The sequence below is a fragment of the Mus caroli genome, chromosome 2 (genome assembly GCF_900094665.2).
Source record: "Mus caroli chromosome 2, CAROLI_EIJ_v1.1, whole genome shotgun sequence".
Classification (NCBI taxonomy): domain Eukaryota; kingdom Metazoa; phylum Chordata; class Mammalia; order Rodentia; family Muridae; genus Mus; species Mus caroli.
This window is the reverse complement of record NC_034571.1, coordinates 54,141,878-54,166,284: the sequence shown is the minus strand read 5'-3', so window position 1 is coordinate 54,166,284 and position 24,407 is coordinate 54,141,878. Positions and strand designations below refer to the sequence as shown.

At 42.5% G+C, this 24,407-nt stretch overlaps 1 protein-coding gene across 24 annotated transcripts in view; it reads right to left on the bottom strand.

Moving 5' to 3' along the window:
• Positions 1–24,407, bottom strand: part of Pkp4 (plakophilin 4) — a 207,451-nt gene that overhangs the window by 35,544 nt on the left and 147,500 nt on the right. For 7 of the 24 annotated variants that reach the window (XM_021155586.2, XM_029474655.1, XM_029474663.1 and 4 more), the window contains 7 exons: positions 15,222–15,353; positions 14,927–15,114; positions 11,855–12,404; positions 10,104–10,292; positions 8,495–8,714; positions 6,031–6,078; positions 1,623–1,755 (listed from right to left, as the gene is read on the bottom strand). In XM_021155586.2, the coding sequence (XP_021011245.1) occupies positions 1,623–1,755; positions 6,031–6,078; positions 8,495–8,714; positions 10,104–10,292; positions 11,855–12,404; positions 14,927–15,114; positions 15,222–15,353 (1,460 nt within the window). The remainder of the gene's footprint in view (positions 1–1,622; positions 1,756–6,030; positions 6,079–8,494; positions 8,715–10,103; positions 10,293–11,854; positions 12,405–14,926; positions 15,115–15,221; positions 15,354–24,407) is intronic. The other 17 variants (XM_021155577.2, XM_021155580.2, XM_029474659.1 and 14 more) reach the window with 10 other exon arrangements.

Genomic DNA, 24,407 nt, shown 5'->3' with positions numbered 1-24,407 from the left:
ATGTAACAGGCAGAATTTCTTTCTGGTCCAGTCTATTTGGAGTTCTGTAGGCTTCTTGTGTGTTCAGGGGCATTTTTCTTTAGGTTAGGGAAGTTTTCTTCTATAATTTTGTTGAAGGTATTTACTGGCCCTTTAAGTTGGGAATCGTCACTCTCTTCTATACCTATTATCCTTAGATTTCGTTTTCTCATTGTGTTCTGGATTTCCTGGATGTTTTGGGTTAGAAGCTTTTTGTTTTTTTTAGTTTTCTTTGACTGTTGTGTCAATGCTTTCTATGATATCTTTTGCACCCGAGATTCTCTCTTCTATCTCTTGTATTCTGTTGGTGATGTTTACATCTATGACTCCTAATCTCTTTCCTAGGTTTTCTAATTCCAGGGTTGTCTCCCTTTGTGATTTCTTTATTGTTTCTATTTCCATTTTCAGATCCTGGATGGTTTTGTTTCTTTCTTTCTCCTGTTTGATTGTGTTTTCCTGTAATTCTTTAAGGGATTTTTGTGTATCCTCTTTAAGGGCTTCTAGCTGTTTACCTGTGTCCTCCTGTATTTCTTTAAGGGAGTTATTTATGTCCTTCTTAAAGTTCTCTATCGCCATCTTGAGAATTGGGAGAACCCAATTCTCCCATCTCTATGGTGGGAGAATTGGGCTTTGATGGTGCAAAGTAACCTTGGTTTCTGTTGCTTATGTTCTTATGCTTGCCTCCGGCCATTTGATTATCTCTAGTGCTACCTGCCCTTGTTATATATGACTGTCCTTCCTGTGACCTTGGTTGTGTCAGAACTCCTCAGAGTTCAGCTGTCTCTGTGATCCTGTGATTCTGCGATCCTGAGATCCTGAGTGTGTCAGAGCTTCTGAGAGTCAAGCTGCCTCTGGGACCCTGAGATCCTGGTGTGACCAAGTTCCTGGGCTCCTGTGATCCTGTGGTCCTAGGCGTGTTAGAGAGTCTGGAAGTGGAGCTTCTTCTTGGTGTTGTGGGACTGGCTGCAGAGTTAGTGCCCAATGTCTGCTCAGGGCACCTCTGATCCTATGATCTTGGGTGTGTTAGAGCGCTAGGGAGTGGAGCTTTCTCTAGGTGTTATGAGACTGGCTGCAGAGTTCACACCCAAGGTCTGCTCAGGGCTCTGGCCCAGACAGGAACCATGCCACTGGTTGGGTGGAGTTCCTGGGTTCCACTGGTCCCAGTTACTTCCAGTGTTGGGGCAGATGTTATGTCCTCCTGACCTCTGGTCCTATGATCCTGGGCGTGTTAGAGTGCTTGGGAGTGGAGCTTTCTCTGGGTGATGTGAGATTGGCTACTGAGTTCGCAGCCCAATTATTTTTATTTGTACATTTTACATGTATGGATGTTTTGCCTGTGTGTGTGTGTGTGTGTATGTGCAACATGTGTGTGCAGTTCCCACAAAGGCCAGAAGAGGGCACTGAATCCTTGCTAACTGGTATAACAGATGCCTGTGAGCTGCCAAATCAAATCTGGGTCCTCTGGATAAGCAGCCAATGCTCTTACCTGCAGAGCCATCTTTCCAGCCTCCACTCCCTCCCCAGGCATTTTAAAATAGAAAGCAAGCCAGCTGCTAAGTGGAAGGCACAGTGTGCCCAGGTCATGAGGGCTTTGGGGAGCATACCTCCATCTTTACTTTGTTGTCGCCAAAGCACAGATGCTGCAGGTAGGCTGCGGCATTTGCCTGGACAGATGGGAACTGGTGCTGCAGCATGTGAATGACTTCTGGCAGCTCAGGGTCGCGCCAGGCAAACTCCCTATGTGGAAGAGACACAGCATCAGAAAGGAAGCTGGGAGGAAGGCCATATTTCTGATAGGAGGAAAAGTTCAGCAAAGGCAGGCATGAGAAGTTACAAAAATCTTAATGTTATCTATTTGAAAGTAATTTTTCCAATCAATGTTTGCAGAGGCTGAAATGCTTGTGATCTTAAGGAAATCATGGTACACAGACACAGAGAAAGGGTCAGGGGAACAAAAGGAATTCTCAATATGGGTGGTTTCCCACTTCAGTGTTCCTCCTCCAGACTTTAATTTTCTGCCTTTCTACCTATCTAAGAATGCAGTAGATGCAATGTACAGGTACACAAGTGTGATTTAGCTGAGTGAGATATCACTCCTGAGGACAGGAAAGCCTGATGGGAAAGGACAAAGCTGTTAGCACAGATATGGTGGGAAATCATGGTTGATTGTTCGGAAACCTTAATAATCATAATTGCTGTGATCATGAGACAGAAACTCAGAGGAGTGTGAAAAAGAAAAAAGGAAATTGCCAGAAATGCTATGTCCAGGGAACACCACCTCTGAACCTTCCTGACCTTTATATTTTCTAGAATGTGTAGAGACAGGAACACCGTTTCTGTGTCAGACTCTCTCCCAGCTGTGATATCTTTCTTCCTCCCTGACTCCATATGACATGTGCATAGGAGAGACCAGGGAGCTGTCATAGCTAGTGAACGGCTGGGTAGCATCTGTGCGTCTCTACCATGTTGTTGTAGAATGATACGAGCATACATTTACCCTTAATATAAATTCTTTTATACTTCCTTTTCTGGTAGCATCACACTGTCACAATTTTATGATGTCATCTGACCAGCCTACTGTTGAGGATTTTTGCCAACATGCCTATTTTACGTGAAGGAAATGGTTCACATAATAACAAATATGTAGAGTCCCACTAAGGGCTGCCATTAAACTTTAATGAAAATAATGAATTCACACTGAGTAAAGTGATAAAAACTACTTTTCATATTAATAACCAATTGACTATTGGTGAGTTGTGCTTCTGTACATGGACACTAACTAATAAATGCCATTTATAGTAGGCCATTTGGATGTCTCCCAGTTCTCCACCAACGGTCAACTGTGATGTAGTTATATATATCACAGATGGAATGAGACCTGTCAACAGAAATGAATTTACTGGTATACTCAGTAGTGTGCACTGACTTTTTGTTTTAAGCAAAAGAAGCCAGATACCATAGTACACGATACAAGATACCACTGAAATGAGCAAGCAAAGGGAACAGTGCTAACAGGGATCTGAGCAGTAATGGCCTACAGAGCAATGGGTGCACTGAGGATTACTTGAAAATTATAAGAAAAAATTTTCAAGAACATGGAAATATTTTAAATCTTTTTTCCTTCATTGTTCTTTCGACTCAGGGTCTTATTCTCTAGCTCAGGCAGGCTTTAACTCCAGACAAGCCTCCCCAACACCCACCCCTGGCTCCCCCGAGTTTATAGAGCCCAGAGTCACATGGATTGGGAAGGCTCCAGACATTGACTTTCCAGTCTACTTCAAAGGGCCATTTCATTTTCATATCTCTACATATTCACAAATGACACCCATCAAGCATCTGGTGTATCCCTTGTAAGCTATACTAGGGCCCCATGTGCCCTTCCTGGCAATGGCACAAGTTAGCATTTATTTATCCCCATCATTTACCAACACTGCTCCCGCTGAGGCTAGCACTACTGAGTACCACTGGATACAGACAAGGAACTGGGTTTAGTATGGAAGTGAAAGTTAGAAAAACACGTAGTCTATGTGTTCCTCACTAACGAAACTAGAAAGTAGACACAAGTCTGAAGTGGGGAAATAGTCTCTGCTGGGCAGACAGATGATCTAAGAATTCTCCAGAAACCTCACAGTGCTCATAGCTACGCCAGTCTGCCTGGATCCTAGCCTCAGAAGGGGGGAGATGGGATCCCCACAAAGAGCCGGCTAGCAGCTCACTACTTCAGTGAGAGCTTGAACAAGGCCAATGGGCCACTGAATAAGGTTCCAAGCGTGAGCCCTCAGCCCCTGCCTGCATGCACTCACATCTATGTACACCCCCACACATGTAGGCACGCATACACATGGTATGCATGCCACACATACAGATAAAAAGTAGAAAACGCCGGGCGTGGTGGCGCATGCCTTTAATCCCAGCACTCGGGAGGCAGAGGCAGGTGGATTTCTGAGTTCGAGGCCAGCCTGGTCTACAAAGGGAGTTCCAGGACAGCCAGGGCTATACAGAAAAACCCTGTCTCGAAAAACCAAAAAAAAAAAAAAAAAAAAAAAAAGTAGAAAACATCATAAGAACTGGAGTTCTACTATTTGGGCTGAAACTCTAGGCAGGTCTTCAGTCACTGATATTTTGGAAGTCAGCTGAGTATTCAGGGCACAGTTCCCTCATCTGTAAAGTAAGAGAGGTCAAACTGTTATCTCTGTCTGCCTTAGCGAAGGCTCTAGAAGTTAATTTGTGATGGTGTATAGTTAGTAACAATCACCTCTAAAAAATGAGGCTTTCCAAGGAGGAACATTTTCTGTAATAGCCTCCCTTTTCTACACTCAACTGTGTTAAACATTTATGATTTAAAAAAACAAAAACAAAAACAAACAAACTCTGTAAAGTCTATTGAGTGAGGCTGAGCTGTAACTGACAGAGTGCCGGAAGTGTGGCCTAATCCTTTCTCATGGCTCACATTTATTGCAAACATTTTTTTTTCTCTAAGCGGAACAGTGATGGTTAGGATTTTCTGACATTTCTGAGAGCCAGGAGGACCAGAGAGCAGAAGAGTAGCTTCCAGCAGGAGCAGGGCAATGGTGGGCATCAGCATCTCTGACTTAAGTTCAGCAGAAATTTACCGTGGGAAGAGTGCTTTCAGCTCCCGTGCTAACTGGGCAACATCCATGCAAGGGTTTGCTTACTCACAACCTGAGCCTTGACTTTGGTTTTTAGCTCTGGCTCTGTATTCGATGTTTTATAAACTACTACCAAACTGAGGATAGTAACACAAAAATGAAATCCTTGAGATGAGATAGTACTCAAGAAAGCCCACAGCTATTTGGTTTTTTGCTTAGAAATGGTACAACACTGGGTTAGGTCAGGATAGACTGGAATTTGTTGGTGCTAAGAAAGTCAGAAGGTATAGACAGGGCATTCAAAAAGGACTGGTAGGTGCAGGTCAACTACTGTATGGCAGAGTTGAACACACAGTAGGTAATGTTTACTCAGACTTGTTGGAGTATAGATGTGAGTATCTCAGAATTTAAGTCACAAGCCCATGAAGGCTTATGAGCAGCCAGGGCTAAGCCACAGAATTAGGTCAATTGATATTCTAGGCTAGAACACATCTGAAATAGAATTCTTAAAGAGCAAGATCAGCACTGGCTGTATCAACACGATCTGCTCGTAACTTAGTTATCTGCCACAGGAAACTTAGTACTGTAGCAAGAAATCATCTAATCCAGGTTTCCTTGTTCACAACAGCCAGCAGATAATCAAAAATCACTGGAGATGTTGTGACAAAAAGCAACACTACAAACAAAACCAGAGGTGTTCCTGATCCCAGATGTTTCAGAGGAAGAATGTGAAATTGCTCCATTTGTGTTCAAAGACTTAAAAAAGAAAAGAAGAGGAAAGAAAGGAAAAAAGAAGCTGGGTGTGGTGGTGGTGGAGCCCCAAGATAACAGCATATGCAGGACTCTTTTAGGGCAGTCTTTGAGTTTCAGTGAGACCCTGTCACAAAAGCCAACCACACCAAAAAGAAGACCATGATGTGGTGAGTGAGTAGTCAGGGACATGAAAACTACAGAAAAAGAACCAGAATGATGTTTAAAAAAAGAAACAAAAGAAGAGAAAAAGAAAAAAGAGGCATAAGGCAAACACACTGAGGTTATAGTAAAAGGCACATGTGTGTGAAGACAGTATGGGAAGCTCTCTGTCCAGCCAGAGGGAGCTCGCTCTCGCTCTCGCTCACGCCCACAGGGCGACTTTAATACACAGGACTAGACTCTCAGAAGGAGAAGAGGGGGTGTAGGACAGCAAAGAATTTAAAGAAATAAAAGCTGATTTTTATTTTCTAATTTTGGCAAATCCATCAATGTACATTCAAAGAGTCTCAGATTCCCGATCCGGTCAGATGCAGAGCCCCACACTTAAGCTCCTCGTAGCAGAACTGCTGAAAGCGGAGGGGAACAAAGGCAGCCGAGAGAGAGCGCGGATGACAGAATGAGAAGAGTACAATAATGTCTTATTTCTCACCAAAAAACAACAGATGTCTGAAGACAATGAATAACACCTTTTAAAGTACTGAAAGAAAAAAAAATTCACACTTGTAAATCCTGAATTTTATATGTAGCAAAAAATATCCTGAAAATCAAGACAAAACCATTTAAGATAAACTGAGGCTAAAAGAACTCAAAGCAAATTCTTCAGGCTGCTGGAGGTGAGACAAGATGGAGGCCTGGGTTTGTGGGAAGGGTGAATATTTTAAAATATCTGCTTTTATTTCTTCCATAGTGACCATTTTTCAGTCATAACACTAGATTCTGGGTGTTCAAGGGCCAGCTGGAGAAGGCCAGCGCGAAGGGGCACCACCTTCCACACGGGATGCTCTCTCCTGAGTCTGTGCAGAGAAACTATTCATATATAACTGATAACCTTAATTTCCAAGCTGAGACCCTTTGGTTTTTTGCTTTTAAGTCACAGCTGGGCCTGGTGGCATGTATGTGCAATTCTAGCATGAAGATGTGAGAGAGACCCCAGCCAGCCCGAGCTACACAGCAACAGCCTGTCTGTCTCTAAAAGACTAAAAACCACCACAGCAATGAAAAACAAACAACACTCACCAGACTTAAAAACAAAATCCGTAAAGACTCTCTTTACATAGTAAACATCAACAACTCCCAGTCACAGAGAACGTGTCAGGCTAATTATGTAGAAAGACAGTAACGTTTGAGGCTAATGAAAACGCTACCATTGTTATTTTCACAGCTGAGGAATAGCAGTTGTCATGAGCCTCTCTGATGCTGATTTGAATACTCAGTCTTCATTCATTGGGATTCCAGGGTCAGCTACAGTAAACATACCTGTTACCGTAGAATGACCTTCTGCTCATCTTACAAACAGCATTGAGTGCAGCTGCACACAATCAGAGCTTGCCGTAACAGTTCATGCGTTAGACTATGACATTACCATAGCACAAATAGCAGAGTGTATTACCATCCACGAAACTTTTGTTCTCAGTGAATCAGTTCACCCAGAGGTCAAAGATGAGGCCTTCAGAGCACATCTTCAACTGGAACTCAAATCACTCCTCCCTGTTCCTACAGGCAGCTGTTATTATCTTGCAGGTGTAGCTAGGGTATCAAATTACCCTGAATTATGCATGAATATTTTGGGGGAAATTCTGTATGTGCTGGGTACCACAGAATTTTTCATTGTGAAGATTTTAGAAAATTAAATAAGAATTTTTCTGACAATAATATATAAGGCACTATAATAAGAACAATAAAAAAACTCTATTATAAAATGAAAAGCCCTTATGATAGCACAAAGTGGGAAACCAGGACTACAAAGCCAGACTGTATGCCTAGGTCCGAGGCAAAGTCACGCCATGGCTTCAGTTCGCCAGCAGCCTCCCAACCATCAAAGCCCCTTGACTCACTCGGTGGCCAGAAGCTCACTGAGTTTAGTTCAGTCATTAGAATATGTTGGTAGGTTGTTAAATTCAAATGGATAATTATAGCAACTTCCCAGTGAGACAATTGTGGGTGGAGAGTGAATGAAATCTTGCTAATAATCTATGCCTTAAAATAACACCAAAGTTGTTCAAAACTTAGTAATGATTCTGTTCTTTCAGAAACGAAGATTCTTTTAGTTTTGAAACATATTTTCTGAATGTTTGAAATGGCTTTCACTAAAAAGGAGGCCAGTTTTCAAGACTCAGTAAGTACCAAGTGGCTGTGTTACCATGTAAAGTATCAGCTAGGTGGCCAAACAAAATAAAACAAGAATACATACATACCTACTATCTGTCAAATAATTTTTGTTTGTGAGATAAGAATTTCTTGTATGTTCGCTTCTTCTAAAGGGTGCAAAACTTCTTCTTCTTTTTTGTTTTAAAAGGATTTATTTATTTAATGTAAGTACACTGTAGCTGTCTTCAGACACACCAGAAGAGGGCAGCAGATCTCATTACCGATAGTTGTGAGCCATCATGTGGTTGCTGGGATTTGAACTCAGGCCCTTCAGAAGAGCAGTCAGTGCTCTTAACCACTGAGCCATCTCTCCAGCAAAGTTTCTTAAAGGACCTCATTGCTACAAGCTCTACCTATCACTGACTAACTCAATTGGAAATGTACACTCATCTTTTAAATTTAGGATTAATATATGAACTTTCTGAGCCATATAAAGGGGTGTGTGTGTGTGATCCTTCTCAGTCTTCTAATTCACACTGGCCTGCCCAGGTAGCTCCTGGAGTAAAATACCTACATGATGAATGCTACACACATGCCCACAGATCTGTGTGTTCTCAAAGCTGTAATTAAAGTCCGGAAAGAAGCAATCAGCTTTAAAAATGAAGTCAGCCTCAATGCCCTACACGGGTGGAGGTAACAGAGATAAGGAATTACTGATCCTATCAGACTTGACAGGTTAAGAAGACAAAACGGTGGAAGCGGTTAGTGTGATACGGTGTGCGCTGTGGTGTCCCTCGGGTACTTGCCTGGGGTCCTTCTGAATGCTGTCTATTGATGGGGATCGTGTGGCACCGTCATCAGCTGGCCCTGTGTGCTGCAGCCTGTTATAGCTGCACTCTTGGACTCGGTACTGAACTGGCCTGTAGGGCTCCGCGTAGGTAGCTGCTGTGTTCAGGGCATAGTTATTTCTTTGGTATGTAAGGGTGCTTCGCTGGCTGGATGTCCTTTGTAGATTTCCAATACCTACTGCAAAATCAACGTTTGGGGAAAGATTAGTATGCTCTTCACAGAGTCGCACTTTTCAAACATACAGTATTTTTTTTTTTTTTACTTTTAAATAGGATTAAACATTTGGCAATTGCATTGGCTGTTTATTTTTGGATTTCATAAACCTAGCTTAAGAACTAAATGAGGTACCCAGAAAAGAAAGCCAATGAAGCCAGGAGTCTGCTTACGGGCTTGGCTACATTAAGATTTAGGAAATTAAAATCTCAGTAAAATTACAAGACATTAATCTCAGAAAAAAATGGTATCATTTCTTAATTCTAATTTAGTAATAAAAACAAGGTCTTTGCTGAAATTTATAAATAACCCTTCAAGCTTTTAAATGTTCTATTTCTTTACTTCTATATCTATGGATCTTGGTAATATTGGAAAAAAAACTATGTCACAAGAAAGACAGATTTTAATTCTATGGCTTTTTCCAGAAATTATTAAATGATCTGATGTACAAAGCAGCTGTGTGCTGCACTGAATACTTCTCTCCTAAGAAAGGAGGCGCAACTCTCACTGCTGGACTCAGGAGTCTTTCTGCAATCAGTCCTCTTAGAGGAATTCCTGCCAATATAGTCAGAACATAGGAACCTGCCTTCACTGAGACCCTTCTGTGGGCAGAACTGTCCATCTCTAGTAAAGAAACAATACAGTCTTCTCTCCTCTAGAGACGTGCCTGCGAGGGCTGTCACTGCTGGCCAGGCTTCAGGGGTCATACTGTAAGACTTAGGGTTTCCTGGATGCTAGAAGCTACCTTTGAGACCTCTCAAGCCATCTTGTAGCACCTCTGGCAATGGATACCACAAACGCTACAGCTTCTGGCTTCAGATCTAGCAGAACCCGAGGTGTAAGAAAAAAGGTGAGGACTGGGCTCAGCACCCTGTTTATAAAACACGCTCTGACTGTACTCTCTCCTGGTCTGAGTCTCTCACAGGAAATCCCACACTGAAAAAGAGTGACGTGGAGTGGTCTTCACTCCAGGTCTGCTAACCAACAGCAAGTCCCTCATCTGGATCATTTCAACACTTGCTTCTGGCAACGAAAATCACACACAAGTATTTCAGCAAATGGTTACCTTTCTCTACATGATATGAGGCTAATTTGAGGGGATCATATTTACAGTTTTACAAATGTGTCCCTAAACTAACAGCATAATTCCTACTTTCATTGATTGGATTACACTATTTTAAAAATATTTTACCCCTAAGTATGTGCTAAATGAACTTCTGTTTTACTGTTTGTGATTTGCTATCACAGCTGCTTATCTGACACCATGATTTTCTTCTAAAGGAGAACCCATTCTCAATAAAATCTCTTTCCTGTTGGGCCAAGGAAATCAGGGAAGCAGGACGCGGGGCCCACCTGAGCCTGTGCGATACAATGCTGTCTGTGATCCCTGGAGTTCCACGGTCCCGTGATTTGGGCTGCGGTACACTGGACTGTAGTAGGTCCTCCCTTCATATATAGGAGTGATGTGCAAGTCAGGAGACACAGCTGAACGGAGGTCTTGCCCAAGCTGACTATGCTGACTGGCATAGGAACTCCGTAAGCCTAGAAATAGGAACGTGGCACCATCAACAACAGAGAAAATCATGGTGAGTTTAAAACTCATACACCCCAAATTCAAGTCCTAATCAACAGGACAAGTATAAGTCTGAAGATAAAAACTGCTCAAGTTTTACAGAAAGGAAGGCCTGGTATGAAAAGGACTCTGTATGCTGTGTGTTTTTCAAAAGAAACTTTCTTGCTAGCAAGAGAGAAGTAGACTTCCTAATAAAAATTTATTAAGCTTAACTTGCTAAAATTCATTCTTCAACTATGGGTTACTTTACCATGGTGACCAAACAGAGCAGGGCCTGCTTCTCTGTGATTGCCATTTAAAGATCAATGCATCAGGCACAGCATAAATGACATCTTGGCCAGGGATGGACCAAGTGTTCCCACGAGACTGTGGTGCATGGTGACATCATTCTCAGCTTAGTGTGTAAGTATATCCTATGTTTGCACACAAACAAAACAGGCTGACACATGTGCACATTCATGTGTCACACACATGTAGACCACACGAGAAGGCATGACTGGTGTGGGGAGAGGCGGAGCTGGAGACTTGTGTTCTTCGTTTTACCTTCTCCTTATGGTTTCAAATATCTCCATTCTATACACACCGTGTGTTATAAAAACCTTTCTGACAGTGTATAGGGTCAAACTCAGGGCCTTGCACAGGGCTAGGCTCGCACTCTGCCAACCCCCTACATCCCAGGTCCTATGTCTAAATTTTTTGGAAGAAAAATTACTCTTACTAAAAAGAATAACGTCATTACAGAAAGTAGAAAAACTCTTATGAAAATCCCCCAAAGGAGACAGATAGGATGTCAGGAACCTGGGGTCTTTTTAATTTAATCCAAATGTCATTTAAGGAAAATTCATAAGGGCTTTGTACATTTCCCATCAGGGTGCCCATCAAAACAGTAGGGTACGAGATTCATATTTTAGCACACACATCTACAGCATTCCTCAAGATAAATTTAAACAGATACTCTTTTTTTTCCCCTTTTTTTTTTTTTTTTGGTTTTTCGAGACAGGGTTTCTTTGTATAGCCCTGGCTGTCCTGGAACTCACTTTGTAGACCAGGCTGGCCTGGTAGACTCAGAAATCCGCCTGCCTCTGCCTCCCGAGTGCTGTGATTAAAGGCGTGCATCACCATGCCTGGCTTCAAACAGATATTCTAAAAACACATTTTAACATATCATGAGGGTATATGGAGGTAGGTGTAAGCCTAGATGTTCAAAACCCTGCTTTAGAAAATAGTACTAACATGAGCTTAGGGTTATAATCAATTCTTTTAAAATACAGTGTGCGTGTGCACACATACACAGAGTCACACTTTATGTACCATATTTTGAGGGAAATTTAGCTGCCATACAAGAGTTCTGTGTATGGGTTACATAGTGTCAAGCATAAAAGGACCAATGCTTGAAAAATTTGTACCCCAAGTTTACAGTATAACTTTTCAGAGGAGACCACTAGGCCTTTCTCCAGTGATCACCATTTCCACACAGGCACAGGGAGGACTCGCTCCCTGGGCCTTGTATAGTGCTGTCCCCTGTCCTCACCTGTCAGGCTGTCTGGCCGAGGTGGAACCATCCTCTCATAAATGTCATACTGCTGCTGTCCGAATTGGTCCATGTCATGAACAGTCCTCTGCAGTGAAGGTCCCAGGTGCTGTGGTACGGCGGTCATCCCAGAGCGTTTCGGGGACGATGACCCCACCTGGCCTTGGGATGGGGAAGCTACACGAGTCTGGGCATCAGTCAGGGTCAGTGGGGACCCCACCCTGGTGGTGGTCTGGTACTGAGGGACTGGTCCGTTGGGATTGGAGGTCTGCCGGGAGGTGACAGACCCGACCCGGCGCACGGCTGTTGGGGAGGCGGGTCTCTGTGAGTATGGAGAGGCGGCCCGCTGCGCAGGGAGCGTGCTGGAGCAGTAAGCACTGGGGTTCAGAGGTCGGGAGTCCGTCACTGATGGAGAGCCAAATCCACTACCCAGAGAAGTTCTCAGTGACCCCCTTGAAGGAGACACGCCTGTGCTGGTAACATAAGAAGGAGACTGTGCTCTAGATGGAACTGAACTAACTCTCCGCATGGCCCGATTGGCTACTGATGGCTGATGAGAGGGGGAGAAAAGAGAACGGGTTTATCCAGGGGTTTGTGTCCATTGTCATTACAGAAATAAAAATGTACATATCTCACACGTATAGAATCTGACCTCACTATTGCAGGCATCTGAGTTTCTTCTCTGCATTAAGCTTTAGAGTAGGATCTTAGCTTTATTTACTTGCTTATTTTTGGAGATTTAACCGACTGGACTACTACAACCAGTCAGTAGAAGTTCTGAAGACACTCAGCAGCCTTTTTTTCCATCTTTACGGTTTCGCTTGTTGCCTCTGCATCTTCCGACACATGGAATACTTCACACCAAGTGCTACACATGACTTACGAGCATGAACGGCCTAGGGCCATGGGCTTGCATCACTCCCGGCAAGTCACACTGTGGCCAAGGCGGTGTATTTTGTATAAAACGAAAAATAGATTTATTTCATCTCTCAGCCTAAATGTAGCTGAGGAGTATTTATGGATGGCTGGTCTTTAGGAGTTGGCTCTGTTAACTTGTGGGACGTATTTTTTTCCAGTGTCTAATGCAAGAACGTCTGGATAGTGCCTGGGTCCAGCTCTCCCTGACAATTTAGTTCAAGGAGGAGCCTGGCCAGACAGGTGTCCTAGCCAAATCCTTTAGCTCTACATTCTTTTTACCTCTGCTGATCTATGAGCTCTTGGCTTTAGTTAGCTGCTGGATCTAGAGACATGAGTGAGACACCCGGGAGTCTGTTCCAGGAGAAGGGATGCTCTAAGTCTTTGTTGTCTTTCCTGGTCTTAGCCAGCTGGAAAAGACCAGAATGGAAAATGAACACTTCTGCTATGGGCTATGAATCTGTAGACTTCCACAAACACAATGGGTATTGAGCACCTTTCTTGATGCGGTGCAGCAATGAGGGAATTGGGCTGGGGAAGTGGCTAAGGGGACCGGGCATGGGGCAAAGCCAGGCAGGCCGAGGATGAACCTGGATGCCAGGCCCGACTCTGCACATTAGAGTGCCTGTGGAGTCCGGCTGCCAGCTACCTCTGCCTCCTTTGAGTTGGGACCATGAGGAAAGAAGCAGTGACTTCTGCAGCCCCATATGTTATCGAATGTGCACTTTGCCTCCAAGGGTCGCAAGCGACCTGGCTGCTGAAAGGGCTCAAGTGGGCTCAGCCTTGACACTTTGGGGACATAGTGGTGGCACTGAGAGGATGTAGGGAGGGAAGAACATGGAAACTCAACAAGGCAATACAACTGGCCTTTAAAAGTACGATACAGTGAGAGAGCTGGAACGTGTGCCTGGTGCTATCGGTGCTAGGCCCAAGTGGAACAATACCCTGCTTATGGCTAGATAACACGCTGTCCAAACTACATGTAAACTACCTCACAGAAACCTACTTGCTTCAGCTTTAGGGACAAAAATCAACTTAATATAGTTTTTACTTCTAAAACACATGATCATGACTAAGGATAAAGTGGTTGCTCAGGCAATTATCTAAGAGTGAGGTCAGAGAGCAGCTGGAGTAGGGAGCCACACGGATAAACACCCAGAGGTGTTCAGTGCAGAGTGCCTGAAATGTCACCACTCACCTCTACCAGCCCACAGGTCCACGAGTGGATAACATGCGGGCCCGGAGCACAGCCCAAGTAGCTGGCTACAAGGTAAGAGATGTCTCTTTAAGCTTAAAAGTTGGACACTTAACTTCTCCTAACCTGATGAGCAAAAAAGCGCACAAGTGTATCAGCACTTGCTGTAGTGTTGGGGAGCGGGCCCTCCATGTGTCCTACAGTGTTCTCTGAGTAGCATTTGAGGAACACAGGAGCCTTTCAACTTTTCTGGTCATTTTGCTATATTTCAGCCACTACAGGATTTCTATGGTGCCTAGTCAGAGACCTTGCCTCCCTGGCTACTGTGGCTCGTTATCCTGACATTGTCTGGTGAGATGATGTGAACTAAACAGCAAAAAAGAAGCAATGGAACATTCAAAAACATGCATGCAATATTGCATTTTTGCCTATCAACTTTGTCCTAACTTTACAGAGTCTATATACCTCCTTAAAATGGCTCTCTATATAAGCATGGGTATCCAGGAAAAAGAAACACACTTTCAGTGAATAATTTTAATGGAGGTGAAAATTTTCACTTAGAGTAGACTAGATCACATCTCATGGGGGTAGAGATTGGTTTTCTATTCTCTAGGTCACTCTACAGCACATTTTAATGCTAGCATTGCTAAGGTCTAGCAGCTCCTATGAACTATGTCATTCCATGCCAGCCTCTGGACTGTTCATATTAAATTTCTAGTTTGCAGAACAATTATACTGCATCTAGGAACTTATAAAAATTCATTAGTTAGAGTAAGTTAATTCAAACAACATAATTCCAGGCTTTATGCTTAAAACATTGTCAATCCTGCAACTCAAACAGTACGCAGTAAGTTTTAGTGAAGGTTTTCATTCTATAAATTATACATGTTAGCCTTGCTTTTGGTAAGCAATGTCCATAGCAGCTATGCAACTAAGAGGGCATTTCTAGATGTCTGACTTACCTGAACCAGTGTTTGTCCTTCCGCTCTCGAAGTCCTCACCACATGGTTACTTGTTGATCCCGTGAATGGATGTTGTCTGCTGTCTGCCTTGTTCACGGTTTGGCTGTTGTGGAAACTCCCTGCTTCCTGGTACCCACTGTCAGAGTAAGAATTCATCTGTGTTGAACTTCTTGAGTTTCCCAACGATCCTGCAAGAATAAGGCAGTGAGAGCACTTTATTATGTATTTTTGAGGCTCATCTTCAAAGGGAAAATATGAGAAGAAAATCTAGGGTTTAAAAGAGAATACAACAGACCCTCACTTTCATGGAGAGAAGTCTGTTCTGGTGAGTAGAGGGTCCCCTGCTCTGGCTCTGTCCTGATGAGATAGTTGTTGGGATGAATAGTGTCAGAAACTCTAGGTTTGCTTACACCAGGATTTGGCACATCTGCAAGAAAATAAGTTTATAGTTGAATTTAATGACATCACAGAAGAACCTGTTAAAAGGTATATTTTCTTTCTAATAGAATCCTGAAATCCATAGGCTCTGCCCACCTTAATAGTATAGTTACTTTGATTTTAACCCATTCAATTTTATCCACACTCAGTTTACTATCATACTTTGTTTAGTTTTATAAATGTTGTTTGTTCTGGTTCCAAGTCCACATATTATGTCTAAATTTGAAATTGCAACTTGTTTCCCCTTGGGAACTCCGTCTCTTGCAACTTCCTCCAAATACATTCATAAGTAGAATAAGAATGATGGCCACATGTTAAGATCCCAACTGTTTAGAACAAGAACCAAGAATAGCCATGATAAAAGCTCAGTGATACAGCCAGCAAGGTAAGACGGGCTTATGTGCTGCTCACAGTTAAAGGAAGGCTACAGCGTGTTCAGAATCACAAGCCACAGAGGTATCAGCATCTTATCTGTCGTTTCAGCTTTACCCAGAACGCATACAAGTCTGACCTGATGACTGTGTCTTCTAATTGACCTGTTTTTCATATCTTGTTTTATTTCTAGATTTTATTTCCATCTGCCACCTTGAAGTTAAATGACAATGACTATCGCCCAAAACAACTCAGCTGCTTCTCCACTGTAACCTGTTTTTAATGCTGTCCTTAGGTGATATAGAGAGCTCATGCTGACCTCTGTATACCATCCAAGTACCCTCCTTTCTCCCATATAAAAAACATATGTTTCTCCATGTTTGGGTTATCATCGTTTTAAGTCATTTTTCAGATTTAACCTTTATGGAGTCAACACACATTTTCAGGACTGCTGCTTCACTTTCAAATACTATAGCTAATTCTGAGTCACATTCTGAGCTCAAAACGCAACTGTAAAGATTTCAATGTCTTCACTAGGGTTTCTTCCCAACTTTCTGTCCTTCTGTCTTAGGGGTTTGTGATATACTTCACTAGGAGTAATCCCACGGTCTCTGCCAGTTAAAGCATGAAAACCCACGGATGCAGACTTCTGTCTCATTTGTGCTGTTACATCCCCAGTGCCTCATGTGGTACCTTGTATTCAATGGGTGTTCAATAAATATTTGCTGAGCAAACATTTCAAGTAGCACTAGCAGCTTTCCATTACTGGGTACAGTATGTGAGTATACATACGTGGTTTTATTTATGTATTCAATAAGGCTGAGCAATGAAAAGCCGAGTGACGCTTTCAGGTGACACTAACTAGGTGAGCCGGTCTGGAGGCCCATGTGAGGTGCGAGAGAGAGCGAGCTGCACATCCTAGTGCATCCTGAGCCTGGAAGGTGATGTCAGACTCTAGCTGCGGGAAGAGATGCTGACATTCCTCACAGGAGTTCTTAACAACCTGTCTTCTGATCCATCATTTGACAGTACATTTCTAGGTGGTAGAATTCTGTGACAGCTCTGAATTCTCACGTCTAGAATTTTAATGTGAGATTTCAGTTGTGTGTGTCTTCTCTGGTAGAACATTATCTGAGTCACTGCCAGTCAGGTAACAGTGAAATGACCTGCTTCATTTGAAAACCTCTACTAGGAGTTTCTAGAGCTCTGCATACGTTATATAGCAATTCCTGGAGGAGTCTGTTAAGCCTTCGTTAGCACACAGAGAGTATGCTGGCCAGAAGAGTCACAGGGAACCGGAACAGCCAGAGGAGCTGCAGGGGGCATTCACCCAGCAGAGAATGCTGGGAAGATAGGCAAAGCACTTCATACACTCCCCCTGACACTTAATTAGTATCTTTACAAACAGAAAAGCAAACAAACAATATTACCCTAAAAGCAACATTAGCTATGTGACCTTGAAGTCTAGTCACCTGACTGTTTCTTCTAGTTCTCAATTCCGTGCCCTGAGAACCAGAGTGCAGCAGAGAGGACCTGTAAACTATCCGGGCACTAAAATACCATATTGCCCTGCATGGAGAGGTAAGTAGCCGGGTGTAGAGAGGAAAGGGGTTTTGTGTCCCATTTCTAAGCCAATACGGCAGGTAGAGTTGTGACAACTTGACGAAGAGCTCTGTTTAGTATGCACGATATAAATCAATGAACCTTTATACTGTACATCATCCCCCCAGTCATCCTCTCTCTGCGGAGCATCAGTGAGTGTCTGTTACGACGACACGTGCTGACATGTCTTCTGTTTCAGTACAAGAAAGGTAAGTGGCTTTCAAAAATAGTCTCGCTGTCGTTTTTGTGTTTCTTTGAACATTTATTAATTTATAAAATGTCTATAGATACACAAATGCATGCACAGGCAACCACAATGGACAGGGTCACCAGAATACCCGTTTCCCAATTAGTTGGCAAAGAGTTCCTGATTGTAGACTAGTGAGTGTTGTATTCATCAACTGTATATTACTTATCACCCGGACTTTAAGCTGTCCTTTACAGCAGAGCTTATTTGAAATGAAAGAAGGAGCTACTCCAGTTCAGAGAAACCCGAGGCATAGAGCGCAGGGTGCACTGTCTCCTGACCAGTGCTGTGATCTAAAACGATACAGTTGGCATGCTGTGATTTTATTTGGTCAGGACAAAAAAAAAAAAAAAAAAAAATCAAAACATTTCAGTGAGAAACTATGTGCGTGGTATTTTGAATAGCATTCTGAAGAACATATTACTGAAAAGACATCACAGACATGTTTTTCTGACCCCACAAATATGTCATTTTCACACACTGGTTAGCATCTAAGAAAGTGTGTATCTAAGAATAGAACCTGAACTTTCTTTAAGGCACAATGAAATCTCCATTTGAGCCTAAGAATGGGAGATTACTGGAACCATGGTCTGCCCTGCCTGTCACATTTCATCTGAATGCTCTAAAAAAAAAAAGATGATCAATTTAAAAAAACCCAGAAGATTGTATCTATGAAAAATATTAGTAGGTTGAAGGATAATAATTTTGTAGGGCTATGAAAAACTGACACACCAGGAAGTTCTAGTTAAAAATGCAATACAAATGGGTTATTTTATCTTTTTCACAATACATACTTCCAAATGAATAATGTGTAGAATGTTTGCTTATAGAAAGTCTTCACTAAAGAATCCGAAGTCATTAAAATGGCTCTGCTTTGTTAGGCCACATGTCATGCTGTTAGATTCTGTGAGGCGAGGGAGGTCGGTACTGTGTAAATCACCATGGAAACTGGAACTGAGAGCTAAGGGGAGGTTTTGGCATATACAGCACTGTAACGAGTTTTTCACAGCCCAGGCCGCTGGAACCTTGGGCGGGGTTCTCCTCGATGGTCTCCCTGTCTTCCAAGTTGCTCTGGGGTTTAGGAGACGGCAGTTTCTGACAGTCCATTTAGAATCAGTGGCCCATGAGCATAGGAAGATGGCAACCTTTCCTATGAACCCTGAAGCTCTCACTTCCAAATCTATTGCAGATGCAGAAGTCGACTTTTCCCAAGTGCAGAAGTGTTCCGGCCTCCTATGCTCAGGAGCAAGTTACAGGATAAATTCTGGAAGAGGACCTGGTACCAAGACGACTTCTCCTACTTAGCACTTGGTGGTATAATGTGTATCCCTCCCTATAGGAGATGACCACGAACAGAGGGAAGAAGATCATTGAAAATAATTTTGGAGTCAAAGTTTGAAATAGGGTGATGATATAAACAAACATGGAAGTGCTCTCTGGCACATGGAACAGAGGCCAACCCATATTTTAATAATATTAAAGATACAAATGAATTTACTAACGCAACTAAAAGTTATAGTGTACATATAATCCCTTTCAAGGCTGAACTTTTAAGACTTGAGAAAAAGGGCCAAAGTCCATGTTTCTTGAAATTATTTCTAGTTTGGTTCTCTTGACTTTGTTTAAGTGCTAATGAACATTTATATCAGCAATTAAATATTCATGATAGCTCTGAAATTTTGCTCATCTAGAAAATGTTATATGAAAAACGCTGGAATATAGAAAACCACTGATAAACTACCATTGATGTACTACCAAGTTCATTTTAATCTGCTCTGAAGAACACTAAGTGTGGCCTCCCTTCCCCCAGCCTGGAACCTGCTTGCTCAAGGGTGGAGCTACGTGCTCATTCGTCCTGCCACGCCCACTGCTGGAACCTGCCTTTGCTGCCTGGAGGCACACACGTGTTCGTCCTGCTACTGGACCCTGAGTTACTTGGCGGGAAGTTGGGTTCCCTCCCCCTTCCTTTATAACTGAGTGTCTGGAAATAGTAAAATTGAGCTTTGATCAGGATTTGTCTTAGCTCCATTGTTTCTTCCGCCCCGTCTAGATTCCTCTCTTTTCAGCCTGAACTGCCATTCTCAGTTGAACCGTTCGTGTTGTGGACTGCGGGCAGGCCGCAACAACTAAGTATGCTGTGAAGTTCACTCTAAAAGCTTGCCTGTCTGTGTCCCATTTTGTGGCCAAAGCAACTTTCTGTCTGGACACTGATACAATGATACTTTGATTTCTACAGTAACACCCCACCCACCTCCAGCCCAAATTTTAGTTCTACCTAACACCAAAGAGATGCCGCATGATAGATACTTTAAACTCCTGAATTTTATCCTAGAGCATGAAACTATTAAAACAATTTCAGGGGAAAAAATAGGGGTTTTTGTTTCCATAAATAACCATGACAAAATGAGTGTTTATTAGCTATTTTTAGTGTGTGCAGAAATTAAAGCACAGGTGTCATGCCCACTGGAAGAATGCATGCTTTGTGACTATAAATGGAAGCCAGCAAAGGCAAGAAGAAATAAAAAGCAAGAAATGAATGGAGCAGATATAAAGTTTAACAGCTAGGTACTCTGAATTGGCTTTGGGTCTTGGATTCACATTGGGAAAGTTGAATGAAAAATTAAGGAGCTGTTTGTGGCAATGCAGATCTGTAATCTAAGCACTTGGGAATTTGAGGCAGGAGGATCACAAGTTTGAGGACAGGTTGGCTGTAAAAAAGCAGGTAAGATTATCCCTACAAAAGTTAAAGGATTCGTAACAGTGGAAAAAGTTAGTAACCTATGGGGAAATACAGCCAAGCACTTGAAGTCACTCTCAAATATTTTTTGCAGACATATTTTATTTCTTATAGAGAAAAATGCTATCAAATATAGAAATGAGAATATCAAGAGGCTGAAGAGATGCCTCAGTTATTATGAGGAGTGGCTGCTCTCACTGAGGTCCTGTTCTGGCTTCCAGCACCCTCAGGAGGCTTGTACCAAATGCAGTTCCAGGGATCTGAGGCTCTTTTCTGGCCCCTATGGGCACATATTCACATGCATATACATACTGTTAACCAAAATGTAAACGATCAAGTTTGTAGACTCCTGACCTCTTCCCCTCTGCCTTAGTGCACATAGCCTTCATTCCTGGGTTTGTGGTTGTGGCTTGGGGCTACCACCTCTAAGGCCCATTTCCTTCCTGTCCACACTTTACCTTGGAGACTTTATCTGTACAGAGCACTAGGTGAAATGGAAGTATCTGAAATTGGAAAATACAAAGATACCAGAGATTCTTATAAAAGAAAGGCATGGCGGTATACTTGGGATGGGAGGCAAGAAGATGAGTGTAAGGTTATCCTTAGCTACATAGAGAATTCAAGGCCAGCTTAGGCTACTTAGGCCCCTTTCTCTACAAGTAGTTCAGACCAAATCAAACCAACAGCCCTGTCTCCACATGAAGCTGTACAGAGTGACATTTCCTAGCAAAGAACGTAAGTGACTTAATGAAGTCTTTCTCCTTCTCACTTGGTGCTCTGTACAGGTACAGTCTCCAAGGTAAAGCCAAGGGTGGACAGGGAGGAAACGGGCCTTAGAGGTGGTAGCCCCAAGCAACAGCCACAACCCAGGAATGAAGGCTTTGTGCACTGAGGCAGAGGGGAAGAGGAAAAGAGTCTGCAAACTTGATCGATTACATTTTAGACAGTTCATGGATGATTGCTTCAGATCACAAAAGTAGGAGAAAACGTAAATATCTATATCAAATATAAAATAATAATAATAATAAAGGAACACCCAGATGCCATCTTTCCACCCTGTACTAGCTCTAATTAAGCTTTGGGGATCATTCAATTGGCACAGAAGTGGCTCAGAAAAAGCCAGCTAGCTGGGCGTGGTGGCGCACGCCTTTAGTCCCAGCACTTGGGAGGCAGAGGCAGGCAGATTTCTGAGTTCGAGGCCAGCCTGGTCTAGAGTGAGTTCCAGGACAGCCAGAGCTTCACAGAGAAACCCTGTCTCGTAAAAAACAAACAAACAAAAAAAAAAACAAAACAAAACAAAGAAAAAGAAAAAGCCAGCTGTATGTCTGTTGAAGCAAAATTCTAGTATTGTTATTTGGTGGTGGACCAAATATAAACAATAATAATCATAGTTCTAGAGCAGAAAGTCTGATTTCTACTTCTATACAGGTGTCACTTGGTGTCCAGCATCCAAGTAGGGAATGGTTCCAGGGTCCTCAGATACAAGAACCCCTGGGTGCTTGATATGTATGCATTTCTTTTTCTTTCTCGTGTGTGTGTGTGTGTGTGTGTGTGTGTGTGTGTGTGTGTAAGAGAATCTCATACAGCAGCTCAATCTGGCCCTTTATATAAAATGAAGGGCAGTTACATCTACAACTTTCCCATACACTTTAAATCAGAGTTCTTTTCATAACCAATAAGATGTAAATATTATGCAGATATTTAACGGACTTCTTTAGAGAATGACCAGGGAGTCTGCACAGACACAGCCATCACAGCCTGACGCTGTGCACCTGAACATCGGCCGGCATGTCTCCAGATACTTTCTATTTGCAATGGTTGGATCTGTGGTGCCGAGGGAAGACAGTATGAGCAATTTTGTTTAATAAAAATTCATTAAAAAAATCTCAATACACAGAAAGTACGAATTAAATAATACCCACTGGCTGGAAAACCCACATCATTTGCTTCATGATTTCTTTCAAGGACTTGTAGGTGAGAAAATCTTGAACAACACAGCCAACCTTTTCTGCCTTTCACCCAGTTCACTCATATATGTCATTTTAATCCCCATATTTTAAATGAATGCAAAGAATTTATATTTAAATCTATTACAGTTCATACTTCTTTGTATTTTCCATTTATTTTTTCCTTTCTTTGTTACAGAATTTTAGTATCTCGTATACCAAATCATTCATTTCTAAATACTTCCACATGATAAAACCAGGACACTATAGAATTACTTTGATGTCGCATCATGACTTCACATCCAAGTTTTCCTAGTGCTGCAAAGTGTTTGTTTGGCTGTCTGGTACCTGTCAGCCTCAAGGGAGCCTTTGTGTCTAAAGCAGCTGTTACTTATGCCCCCAGTGCAGACATGGATGACCAGCGCTAACTTTCTTACCTCGTCTCACTGAGAAAACTGTAGCAATAAATGTGCTTCTTGTCTGAAGATTATGGATGCCTTGTTCCAAACCTAAATTTGAATTTAGCACAGTGCTTAAAAGCTCCACAGAGGATCTAATGTAGAGAGGTTTGGGGACATCTTGGGTAAGGGCTGCAACCCTGATCCCAATGGGTTTTGTAAAGAAGGTTGCTTTCTGCTTGCTTTGGTAGTGGCTACCACATTTATATGAAGAAAAGCATGTCTGATCCTTTTGAGCCATATATGAATCCAGGAGAAAGCAGAACTGGCAGGACACATTACAATAATTCAATTATTCCAAGGTCATGATGCTTTTCAGTCTTTGTAAGAATTAATCAAATAACAACTGTCAGAGTGAGTTGAAATCTCTGTGGAATGTTCTGATTTACCAACATTTAACAATGAGTTCTTTAAATGATTTATTCTGTTTAATGTGTCTGTAAATCTAATGGAATGGGCAAATTTAAAACAAATGACTTTTAAAAAATCTTATTTAAAAAACATTGTACTGAAAAATTAAACATACATCAGATTCCCATTCCTGCACTGTGTTATACAGAGCCCACGGAGATGGGAAGTCTTGCTGGCATCCACAGTAATGGAGGATCACTAAGCATTTTAATAGGCTAATCACAGTGTCAACGTAGGCAGGCACTCCCCAAGTTCTAGAAGTCTATCTGACAGAGACACTTGGATATGGCATGGAGATCTTCACCACTGTTTGCAGGAGTGAGAAACTGAATGGAAAGAAGATACCATTCAACTCTTAAAAAACAAGGGTGTCTTTACATCCTTACATAGAAGCACAGGATTTTACCAGGTTGAGAAAAAGAAAAAAAAAAAAAAAGGAAGGGAAAGAAGGAAGGGCGGGTGGGAGGACACAGGACAACATGGATGTATTGTAATTTATGTGGAGGAAACTAAATTCACATCCATGCTTGTTTACAGACACAAGCAGAAGAGGAACTGGCAAAGAGCTCACCAACTATGACTCCTGTGTGCAGAGGCCGGCAGAGGAGGCGTGGCTGTGGTATGAATGAGGTAGGAATGAAGCCCAGTTTGCTTTACTCCAGATGTTTCTAGACTTTTGCATTCTTACAAACAAAAGGCAGGTTTTACTTTTGCACCAGAACATCAGAAAGACAAGCAGCAATTTGGCATGGTGGTGTGCCTGTGAGCTCAGGCCCAGCTCGACGGACATACTGAGCTCCCCACCATCTGGGCCACACAACAAGACTGCTACCAACACACACACACACAGAGAAAAGGAACCTAAAGCCTAGAGCTGCCTTCTGTGTCTCTGTGGCTAAGTCAGGTCCATAAAACCTGGACTCCACAGTTAGTTTTAAAAGAAACTCTTACCCTTCTGGCGTTCAGAAGATAAACAGGAAGTGAATGAATGTGTTAAGCTCTGTCATTTGTACAGCTGAGAGCCACAATAAGTCATAAAACATCGAGGCCTCCAATAACACAGTAGTCATTTTACACACCAGCTCACATCTAATCGGCTACTCGATACTATGCACAGTACAGCAGGCTTCCTACTGGCTGTCCGTCCGTCTTGAGGCCTCCACACTTGTACAGACACACAGTGGGCTCCCATTTAAGACCTGGTCTTATCTCTAGGTGAGCTGAAGCTTTTTTTGTGTGTGTGGTTTTTTTTTTTTTTTTTTTTTTTTTT